Source organism: Bemisia tabaci, chromosome 1 (assembly GCF_918797505.1).
Source record: "Bemisia tabaci chromosome 1, PGI_BMITA_v3".
Taxonomy (NCBI): domain Eukaryota; kingdom Metazoa; phylum Arthropoda; class Insecta; order Hemiptera; family Aleyrodidae; genus Bemisia; species Bemisia tabaci.
Window position 1 is genome coordinate 46,915,235 of NC_092793.1, and position 11,657 is coordinate 46,926,891.

Here is an 11,657-nt window from a genome sequence, read left to right on the forward strand (position 1 = left end):
AAAAATAAAGCGAGACTGCTGATATTTAGTTTAAATATCGATAGTGACGTTCCAGCATTTCTGCTTTGTTGATAGGCTGTTTTTTTCGAATGAGAGCTGCAATTTTCCTTGAGTAGCCGATGAGTATGCTGTTATATCTGTGGTATAGCTTTTCAATTAACAGTACCACGACTGTCAAAAAAAAAAAAGGTTCAGTTGAAGAGAGAGGAAGTAGAGGTGATAGAAAATTAAGTATAAAAATAAGATGGCTCTTCATCTCACAATGAAGAAACACTCCGACTGCAACATTTAACTTTTTTAGAAGACAGAGGTCCTATGACTGCTGGTCAAAATATAACCCAGTTTTGTTAGTAACTGTAAGTCAAATGGACATATTTATGCTAAAAATAAGTATGTGCATAGGTTTTGTGTGCAGAATAGTTCCATTGAGTTCAAAGTCCAAATGCCTATCACCAAATGCCCCCCCCCCCAAAAAAAAAAAAAAAAAAAAAAAAAAATACGCATCCTACAACCATCCATGATTTGTTTTTTCTTTAGGAAAAAAATAAAGAGTAAAATACAGAGAAGAGAAAAAACGAACCGATACTAATTTAGGACGTTTTTTTTGCAGTTGTTAAGCAGAATATGACATCAGATTGCGAGGTTCACAAGCAATAAAATGATATTTATAAATTTTTCTGGTAAAATAAAAATTTTACCTAATTAAAATAGTTCAAGTTTCTTTTACCTAACAAAACATCACCTAAGAACCTAAGTGGAGTGCATTTAGCAATAAAGAACTGTGTACTATTTCTGGCTCATCCATTAAAAAACTAATGTCCATAGGGAAACTTATGGCACTTAATTTTTTTTTTTTTTACCAAAAGAGCCAAATTTATTGCAAAATGTAATCCAATTTTAAGATTTTAAAAGAAATTGCCGAAAGTTTTTTTGTCATAAAAAAGGTCAGCTTAAAGAAGGTTAGAAAAAAGAAACAGCTTACTGCTTATCAAATGTCCGACGATAAGAACATAGAATGATCCTTGGAGTGAAGTCATGGTCATTGCAGTGCTTTCTTCATCTTCTTTTTGCTTGGCCGTTCCAGTGTTTGCCGAACCACCTTCTGAAACCTCTATTTCGTCTACTTTCGACTCTCCCAATTTCTGGTACTCTTCTTCCGTGATTTTGTTCAAAATCCCTGCTTCATACAGGAACATCAGCCTTAAGAGCAAAAAAAGGAAAAAATAAAAGAGATTTTTATGATAATGTTGAAGAGTATTACTTTGAACAAGGAATTTTTTAAGACAAAAAAGTTGCACAAGCGAGGCTTACCGATGATGTTGGAAAGGTGTCCATTGAAACAAATGCACAAAAAATTATGAAAAACGTATAGGAATTAGAGGAGACAGATATTGTCAATGAAAGAACCTTTCAAATTGTTTTCCTAAATTTGAATTTCCTCTAAGAACAAAAAAAACATTGTACTTGAAAATTTTAAATAGTATAATCTTGATGGAGTAAAAAACTCTTACTGTTCATTGAAAAGTTCCAAAAAAGGACAGCCTAGTTGGACAGCAATTGCAGAATATTTTGTGTTTAGCTTTTCGCTTATATGAAAATGTTGAGTTCCTGTAAAAAAAAATAAAAAATAATATAATATGATGAAAATGTGTAGTTGACTATGTTGTGAGCTTGTGCTGACTCTTTTAAAAAAAAATAAATTCACCTTGATTAAAAACCTAAATTTTCGTTCCTTCAAAAGTTTTTTTGTACATCTCAAAGAATGATAAATAGTATTATAAGGATAGATTTGGCCAGTATAAGTATAAAGTAAGTCGTGCATCAAAGATGATAATAATGATAAAAACACATTAGGACTACACACATTAGGACACTGGCTTGAATAATGGAAATATTTTCTGACTTACGAAAAGTAAAAAACTAATTACTCACCAAATCTTCTTGTGTCAAAAGTAAAAGTTTCTCTTCCACCAAGGAGAGCATAGTTCCTTCTCTCTTTAACATATTTCATACCTTCTTCAATATTGTCGATCAGATTCAAAGGCTGTTTCTTCATTTTCTTCCACATCCACGAATAGACACCAGTTCCATTCTGTGACAAAAGTTTTATTGTATCAATTTTACTTCACTATTAAAAGAGAGAATCACAGGAGTAACACATAATGCTTAGGCAGTCCGCTGTCCCTTACTCCATCACTCCTGTGACATACTCCTGTGCCCCCCCCCCCCCCCACCCTCTAGTTCTTGTGTGCTCACCCGTGCTACGTCTCCACCTCATACAGCGCTCCTCCATCTCCATTTGGACACTGCCTCATCGTTGATACTAAAAATGGTTCCTTTTTTTAAAATGATCGATTTGATCATTCTTAAAGTGTTTATAACATGTGTACAATGTCAGATGATGGAAACTTCAATTTGAATTTTTCCTTGAAACAATGAGTCAATACGAACTCAACTTTTTTTAATGCAATAAGTGATAAAATTCTACTCTCTAATGCTAGCTGGAGACTTCGTTATAGCCTCGACCCTTATCTAAAAAGTTTGATAGTAAACTCCAGAAATGTTCGATCTTGACAGCAAGTACAGAAAGTTACATGTATGTGTATGTTCTTCAAATACCTCCAGTAAAGCGTGCGATGAGCTTTGTTTCTCAACAAGTAGCTGATAATCTTTAAATAGCATGGCGTCGGCCAATTGATCAAGGGTGCTGATCGGTTGCTCTGTATGGAAGAATATCATGGGAGACATTATATACACATAAACCAGCCTCAGTACTATATAGGAAACATTAATGATGAAATAACATAATGCTATAGCAATGTAAATTACTTTTTCTTGGAGCAGTATATCAAAGGCTGCATCTGCCCCAACAAAGTCAGAATTGGATGGACTCGAGAGTCAACGAGAATCAGCCTGACCACATCAGCTGCTGCTTAATTTCTTCTCATATTTTATTTTTTCAACAAGAAATTTAATCAGATTCTAACTTGAAATTTTGTCAGTATATTCATTGAAATTTAAAGAAAATTCACTGGAAATTTCAAGCTTTATGCTATTTGGTTCTCTGTTATGAAAAAAAAATTTGAGAGGAAATTAGGCAGCTGAAAATGCAGTTAGACTCATTCTGATTAAATTATTCCAATTTTAAGTTTCTGACCCACTGGGCTGAAAGAGGACTTGTTTTGTCTATCTGGAGTGAGCTATTTAACAGTGACGTTCACAGAAATGGGCACAAAGCTGACTCTGTTCTCCTGAGGATGAGTGAATATTTCGTTGCTGTTATTGTTTTTATTGATTTCACAAATCCCTTATACTTACAGATTATTTGCTTTTATGATATAAATGATTGAATGTGCTTGGTAACAGATGGCTTGACAAACAGGGCTTTGCCTGCCCTTGTCGTTCTAAGAGGAAGAAGAGAAGAATAAGAAGAAGATGTTCATAGAGGAGTGAAAACTTAATTTTTTTTTTGCCACTACATTATTTGAAAAACCGAGGATAAATTTCTAACTTTAAATATTAAAGTTCATTAAATTAATTCTGATTCTGCTTCTTGTAAGAAGCCACGTTCCTAGATCATTGGCAAAAAAATCTTTCAACATTAAATTGGAGATTAATTAACCAGTACTTATTGAGCTATATTAATACCTACTCAAATAAAAGAAAATCGTATTACCTTTACTTGGATGAGCAAGTATTGACGTTAAATTTGCTGAATACATGTCTCCAATAACATACACGACACTCAAAATGAAAATACTCATTACAAGTCTGTAACGGCAACTCGAAGAGGGCAGCCTAATACCTTTTGCAAAAAAGAAAATTCAAATAAAATAAGACAAAACAAATTCAAATTAGTAAAAAAAATAGTGGGTTTGAATGATTGGGCCACAATCTGTTTGGTAATCCATACTTTCAACTCAGACAATCGAAATGCAGCCTTATTTTTTCGTGGTCTTGAACTGAATATTTGCAGTAAGTACACATTTTTACTGGTTTTCATACATTATTTCTCATATCAAAACGAATGTCAACGATAAAACTATCACACAAAATTTGATTTTGTGAGAGTGAAATAGTTGCAAGAAAATTAGAGAGCGCTTCATTACTTTAGACATGATTCTAAATTGGAAATTAGAGGCCTAAAACTTTAGAGATAACAATTTCTTCTTTGCTTTCCTTAAAAATTCATTCTTTAAAAATCAATGCGGTTGAAACTACTGTCCCCATTATGCTGAGCAACTAAAGACAGTCTTACTTCAAAAATTCAATCTAATCTTAATATCTATCGTCAAAAATCTTACTTTGCTGAAGGAGGATGGTAAACGAAACCCAAACGCAGTTTAAAAATACTTTCCAATGATTTCTAGGCTTCATGGACCTTGATTTTTTTTGCCAACATGTAGGGGTCTCAATAATGATGAACAGCAGAGGGCCTGATGCTACCACTGTCAAAACGACTAAAAGCCATACCTAGAACAAATATACGTGAAAATCACTGAAACTTTCATATTAACTCTTAGGATGAATTAAGGTCAAAATTCCCTAATTTGATGGCCCCATTTGACAAATTCGTTTTAAGACACAACTTAACATCTAAACCTATTATTATAGTCATTAAATTTTAAGACAGGAACGTTACGGAAGTACAGGTTTCTTGCATGCTTTGGATGAAACGAAATAAACTCAATACAATCTATTGTGAATTGCAGATGAGCAAGGGTCTGAGTGTTCCTAGCTTGCGACACGGCCAAAAATACAATTTTCATACTTTTATAAACAATGTTTTTTTATTACGTGCTTATTTGTTTCTGAGAAGAGAGAAGGTAAATCTCTATCTATTTTAAGTCATGCAGGCAACCAGATAACGAAAAAAAATCAAGGCCAAGACCAATCCACACAGGTCAGTCATTCCCGTGGACGAGTTTTGGTACTCTACTGCGCAGTGACGTAGTATTGAGTGCTTGCAATGTATTTCTTATGGGAGCACCCATTGTGACGTAGTATTGAGTGCAGCCGAGTTAGGGCCGGGCGGGGAAGTGGCTTTCAAAAAGATGCTGGTCTTGATCAAGGCTGATAACTTACTTGCCATTGGAAAGGTCGCACTAATGCCAATGCCTCATTGAGTCTACCAGGGGAATGCGTCAGAAAGACCTCACTGTCTGCTAAAGTTGGAAAAGTGAATTCAACAGCTTGGTTCCTTTCGTAAGTCAGTCCTAAATCTCCTGCAAATAACTGAACTTCCTGAGAAAAATAGAAGAAAGAAATAGGAAAGTAGTAATGTGTGTTAATTGGTTGACTTAATACTCTTAAAAGGTAAATTAATAGAGTGATGGAATAAGTTTACATAAATATATATATGTATACATCATTCCTATTGTGCACTCTGACGCTCTTTGACACTCAAATGCCACAGGTGCCTATCTTTCTGAAGTTTATGGGGCGACTGACGTAAAATCTCTTCGTCAATGACCTGCTATCAACACTGTCTGGGATTTCCTGATCACATTCTTCCAGCGAGTATCCAATCCAAAACTTATTTGGGCAACCTCCCTCCAACAGTTTTTGCACATGTCGGATTAGTTTGACTTTATAAAAATTTTAGCTTGCTACTAGACGATTTAATAGAATTTAATTATGATACAAAAATAATAATTCTCAACAACACTTTTTCATTTACCTTTTCATTCTCCATCTCTCTTTTTGAAATGTTTTTTAAAAACCTTACCAACTAGATTAAAAGTAAAGTTCAAAGCTTAGCTTTTCCCACTAAAAAAAAAAGACGTAGAATACACTCACCCTTCTCGAGATCATTCCAAGGACCCCTGTCATTGTACCATTCACACCAGCACCTTGAATACGCTCGGGGGGATCTATGTAGGTGTATCTATGGTAGGAATAAAAAAGGAATGTTTCGATTTGAGTGACAAACATAAATTATATTTGAAATAGTTTTATGGAATATAAAGTATCTTCCGCTTGTCATCTAGTGAACTTTTGGCTGTTTGGAGGCATGATGCCCTTCTGATAATCATGTGTTATTTGGTTTTTCAATCATTTTATTTTTCTGAAAGTGTCAAAAAAGTTAGATTCGAAGGGCCCTCTAGAATTACTTAGACCTGGATTATAAATAGCAAACACCTCATGCTACAGAAACAACAAAAAGCTACCGTAAAATGTGCAACTTGAAGCAGAGGTTTAACATACCTGAACTTAAATTTGCTAGCTAATAAAAATATTAGTTTGTCGTCTCGCCCACCTATTACTCGAATGCTGTCGTTTGTGTAGCTAACGAAATTCCATGGAGGTTTCTAGTGAATCAAAATTAACATTAAGCAGATGGTAGAAAATAATCAAGTCATATTAGAATAGAAACAAAAATCATTATATTCTTACATTATAAAGGGTGTTTCGGGCTAAATCACCAGACTGCAGGAATGTGTTATTTGGATCAAAACAAGACACCCCTAAGACCCCCAATGACGTTTTTTTCCAAACCCCTGAGATATTTTTAAAAACTCATAGATCTCTTATAAAGAAAGCTATTGACGGCAGGCCCGCCACAAGGGGGAGGATACTGGGTCCCTGCTACCGGGGCCCGAGCCCCGCAGTGGGCCCTAGTTACCCGTGAAAAACCACTACGAATTCACATGCAACCCTTGTTTCGTAAGAAAAAGTGAAAAATTTACCCTAAAAATTTCGCAAAAGGTGAATGGAATTTCAAAAACACGCTGGGGCACTGTAAAATTTTTCTTAAATTTTCAAAGAAGTATCCTTCTTGGAAAATTTCTATCTATTTTGAAGATTTTTAGTACAGAGGGATATTTTTAGTAACTGCGTTTCATTTTCTTCCGTCATCAGATGCTAAGAGTCTCCAGTCTGGGCATCCTCGACTTCAATGGCTCATGGCTCAACTCCCTTGCCATAGACAAACGAAGGGGTAGTCCAGGGGAGCCTGGCCCTCATAGAGCTGAAAAAAGTATCATATGCCACCCCCCCCCCCCAAAAAAAAATAAAAATTTTCCAGATGTTTTGAATGCAACAATTCGCAAGTATTTTTTGCTGAAAGTATAAAAAAAAAACATAATTATTCCGCAGAAATTGATGGAAAAATTCTTTATGGAAGCTTCAAAATGCGTCCGACTAGTCGTATAAATTCTAAAATTTCTCGGGGGATGCCCCTCGGACCCCCCCCCCCTCTGTGCTTGGGCCCGGACCTTAAAACTGGTACCAGGGCCCGAGATGGGATGTGGCAGGCCTGGTAAAACTGCAAGTATGCATGCAAGGGGGGACCCAGAGCAGACTGGTGATTAATACTATAAATAAGTCAGCACATATCATGAATTGATCTAAGTCAAGATTTTTAGCTGATGGAAAGGGATGAAGAGAACATATTTTTGCTAAAAAATAACTATGTGCATAGGGGTTGCAAGTAACATAGTTCCTTTTAGCATAAATACGCCCAATTCAATCAATTCGGTGTCAATTTTAATTTGAGTGAAAATACTAACATGTAAAACTGGGACTTCGAATTCCCTCCTGTGAAAATTTTTGTAGATCTGTCTTGGGTCAGGAAGGAGTGGCTGTCGGAAAAGGCCTTTTTCAAGAGACCACCAGTTGACCAGTTTCAAATTGGAAAGTCCATCAGATGAAGCTTGATTGTAAAATACTTTGTACCTGCAAATTCATTGAACAGGGTAAATTGCAGAAATTATTTTAAATTATTTAAGAACTTCAAGAGCAACTGCCTATGGAACAAATTACACCTATGATCAATTGTCTGGGTGCAATAAAACTCATTCAATTTTGATTACGATTTTGAAAAAAATCTGGTAATATTGAAGCACTACTTGGAATTTGAGTTCATCTGCTTCGGTATGTATCTGCAAAAATATTGAGAACATCAAATAATAGCAAATTGGAGCTACTACAATTTACATTACTGTTTTTGAGGTATTATTTACGTGATATGTTAAGCCTGCACAGCCAGAAAGAAATTGTAATAGTAATTTAGTGAGTGAGGGTCGAAAAAACGAAGTGAAATAAGTGAGAAGATCAATATTCATTTAGAGGAGACTGCTCAAAAAACAAATTCTCTAAATGACATTCCTTAAATCTATGAAATAAAATACAGCGACATATTAAAGGTCAATGATTACTTACAAATCAGGCTTTGAATTTGTGATGACACAAACACGTGCCGCTTCAATGATCTGCTCCCTCAAAAAGAAAGTCGTCATCGGTTTTTTAACCCATAAAAAAAAATAGATGAGATTTCTTCTAATTAAATCTTCTTTGTTAATCTGTTTGTAACAATAACATTATCTTGAGTTAGAATATAAATACTTTGGAGCAAATTTAAAAATGATTTAGGAAATGGGTAAGCCAAGTTATCAAAATTTTAAAAAATTAAAAGTTTACTGAAATAAGAGGGAAGGAGGCTAACAGAGAAATCCAAAAGGACACATTAGAGAAAACCTGATGCTAAAAGTGAATTTTCAAGAGAGACTTAAAATCTAATGATGGTAAGGTTGAAATCCACTCGCTCTTCTATTAGACAATATGTATAGACATCTGTAGAGGTAGCAAAAATTAATTTATCTCACCAAACCAAGGATTTCTTCCATGATATGCTGCCTGGTCAATATAAAATACACTGATGGATGATACACGGCAATGTAGGATTTGATATCCTTTTCGATCTAAAAAAAAGTCAGAGAGGTAATCAATGAAAAGATTTGAAAGAGAAGATTCATACTTTTGCAGTCATTTTTGCTGAGTCTTGGATTAAAGTTCAAGACTGGAAGTCTTTAAACTGCCTTTCATAGGACTTCTTGGGCATTACACCACTTCTAGTCGTAGTAGTTGCTTTCAACTTTGCATAGGTCTTACTATAAGTTTTATCAAGTTTTAACGACAACTAAACTGCATAATACTGCTCTTAAAATTCAGTCATGAGAGAAAGAGCTCCAAAAGAAATCAGAGGCGAAATTTGTCATGCCTGCTTTAACTGACAAAGAGCAAGACGCAATGTAGGAGCTTCATGTAGCATCATAATTGTGCACACTACTTAAAAATGATGAGTTTCTTCACATCCTATTCACAAACTCGGATCAATGCAATCCTTTTAGAGACCAATAACAGTCTTACTTGGAATACCCTGGTACTTGCCATTTTGAGGCTTTTCACGGACTTGATTACATACAGGCTGTGGAGAAATCCTTGTTCTCTGAACAGTTCCGTGATTATTTCGTAGAATTCATCATCTGTAAAAAAAAGAGCAAAACTACTGACTAAGAGGGGTGCTATAGGCTTCAGGAATCAAGGGTGAGGTTACTGTAATGCAGGTTATAAATTCAGGTCGTATCGAATAAGATTTTAAGATTTTTTTGGTTTGGATTGAGATCACTTAGACAGGTGGGGAGAGCTCTCAACTACAAAGCCTTGTGTTTTTAATTCCTTTCTTATCCAACCATTATAGTGCAAGGTAGGTATTCACATAAAATAAGTACGGCATTTATTGGGTACCTCTGCCTAGGCTATTGAATAGATGATACCGCCTAGACAGAATGATAGGTAAGTAATACGAGTAACAGACAGAATTCGACAGAATGGTAGGTAAGTAATACGAGTAACAGAATCAAGCTACAAGGTAGATGGAATGATACATTTTATAGAATCCCAAATTGGATACATATCTTACAGTTGATCAGCACTCACCAACGTTTACATCCAAAATTAGTGTGAAGTGCTGAGTAGGGAGAGCCAGAGCAAAATCTTTAATGGCATAAGCAATTTGCCTGTAGTCTAATTCTTGCCAAGTTTTGAATTGTTTGCGGCCAACAGCCCCATCTAAGGAGATAATAAATAGGATTAGTTCTTTACATAATATGAGAAAAAAAATATACGTACAAATTGACATAGAAGAAAGCTCTCCGTTATGTATTATAAGATTCATTGACGGATGTGCTTGAAGCTTGGTCACCGCATTTTGAAAGTTTCAATCCCATTTTGGACATTTTCACTGGAAGCAGAGGGATGATTGCTTCTCATCAGAAAGTTTATGAAAGGTTTTTTGCTGGGTGCTTGATGGTGACATCTTAAACAGTTGTTGTCGATTTGAACATGCATAAAGTAATTTTTAAGATAAAACTATCATGAGCGGAGTACTAATTTAAATTAAACAAAAAGCTTTAGCAGACAACTTATAATCCCCATGAATATATTATAAAACATCTTCGTTTATTTAGTGTCTATTCAGCTACAAAAGAATTGAGTAAATGTAAGGAACATGACTTTTTTTTTTCAGTTTTGAATAGCTAGAATATTTAATGAAGAGTTTCAGACCTTAATGAAAATCAAATGTACTCTGAGATGGAATGTTTACTGAAATAACAACTATAGACAAACTTAACAATAGAAACACAACATCATCATAATTATTTCTGGTTTGATTCTAAAAAATCAATCACAACTTACCTGATTCAGAGACCATACAAGTAAAAAATAATAATAAAACACAATGTAAACACTTAACAAACTTTAATCGCATGAGTTGTTTTATTTTTGAGGACTCAGTATATATAAGAGGGGGACTGCCTCTATTTCTGTCACACTTCATGAAGCACACTGAGAAAGGTGAATTTTTCTCCTAACTATTCGTGATCATTTTTCGTAAGAAAAAGTACCATTTTTTTACTAAGAAGCTACATGGCTTTCTACAAAGACTCCTTAATGAGAGGTCTTTTATCATGTATTCTATTTTTACTCCATGCAAAAATGATGTGACTGAGCAGCTTTTCTTTTTTCTGGACGAGGGTGCCTCTCAGCCTGGGAGTTCTGGAACCTTAATTGTAGGATTCTTAAATGATTCACAATTATCTTGATTGACATTTGACCTTTTTTCTAGACTTCAATCAAATTATTAATAACAACGAGATGAGAGATGTCAAAAAGGTTTAGCTCATGAAATATGCATCTCCCTTCCAGAGAAAAAATGAAAGGCATGCAACTACTTATTAATTTACTTACATATCGGGTGCTTATTGCCAGATGGGCTAAAAATTAAGGTAAAACATTGCCTTTCTGCTTGCAAACAGTTTCACAAATTGGGTAAAAAGCCCATTGGACACTTGGAAAAAAACTTAAAATTGAAATGTGATTCAAGTTATAAAGTTGGACTTGGGAGCTGAATTTTTACTGAATTACTTTATAATTGTTGTATAATGTCAAAAATGTTAAATTGAAGATTGGTTTTTTCCCGTCATAAGTCCAAGAAATCTCATTGACTTTTCCGCCAAACTTCAGGTTCTGGGGGAAAAATTCATTCACAAAATAAGTTTTATTTCAGTGAATAATGACTCATGATATTGTTTGAAATAGATTAAAATTGTAGACCTTGTTTGAAAGAAAAGAAAATAAGAAAAAAAGAAACCTAGATGAAGAAGAATAAAAGAAAAAGAGAAAAAAGAAAAGAGCTAACTACAAAAAGAAAAAAAGAACGTTCATCTTATAAAATCAAAAGTCTACAAATTTTGACACTTTTCTTAACAAGAATGCAGAAATAAAAGAAGAAAAATAACGATAATAAAACTTGAAATTTGCGACATAAACGTGAAAGAAGTTCGGATTTTCATTATTGATGGACCTTTTTTGCG

The 11,657-nt window shown here is 34.5% G+C and overlaps 1 protein-coding gene across 4 annotated transcripts; it reads right to left on the bottom strand.

Moving 5' to 3' along the window:
* Nucleotides 1-25: 25 nt before the first annotated feature.
* On the bottom strand, nucleotides 26-11,636 carry LOC109038858 (ionotropic receptor 40a). Of its 4 annotated transcripts, none has more exons than XM_072301912.1 (16): nucleotides 10,480-11,636; nucleotides 9,721-9,852; nucleotides 9,172-9,266; nucleotides 8,607-8,702; nucleotides 8,164-8,303; nucleotides 7,512-7,677; nucleotides 6,208-6,311; nucleotides 5,800-5,887; nucleotides 5,086-5,244; nucleotides 4,305-4,473; nucleotides 3,677-3,805; nucleotides 2,620-2,720; nucleotides 1,933-2,092; nucleotides 1,512-1,608; nucleotides 983-1,200; nucleotides 26-171 (listed from the first exon to the last, which is right to left on the bottom strand). In XM_072301912.1, exons 1-16 carry the CDS (start codon nucleotides 10,619-10,621, stop codon nucleotides 26-28), a joined length of 2,142 nt encoding a protein of 713 aa, XP_072158013.1. In that variant the 5' UTR covers nucleotides 10,622-11,636. The 4 variants fall into 4 exon arrangements, with proteins under 4 accessions (XP_072158013.1, XP_072158004.1, XP_072158024.1 ...); XM_072301903.1 differs by having other exon boundaries at nucleotides 9,151-9,266; XM_072301923.1 differs by lacking the exon at nucleotides 9,172-9,266.
* Between the last annotated feature and the right edge of the window lie 21 nt (nucleotides 11,637-11,657).

What these genes read in the sequence shown, in the direction of transcription:
- LOC109038858 (XM_072301903.1), bottom strand. Translation starts at nt 10,621, where the DNA reads ATGAAGTGTGACAGAAATAGAGGCAGTCCCCCTCTTATATATACTGAG. An exon ending in TTGTATGGTCTCTGAATCAG is followed by an intron (nt 9,853 to 10,479) that starts GTAAGTTGTGAT and finishes TTATCTCCTTAG; the next exon opens with ATGGGGCTGTTGGCCGCAAA. An exon ending in CATCGCACGCTTTACTGGAG is followed by an intron (nt 2,093 to 2,619) that starts GTATTTGAAGAA and finishes CTTTTGTCACAG; the next exon opens with AATGGAACTGGTGTCTATTC.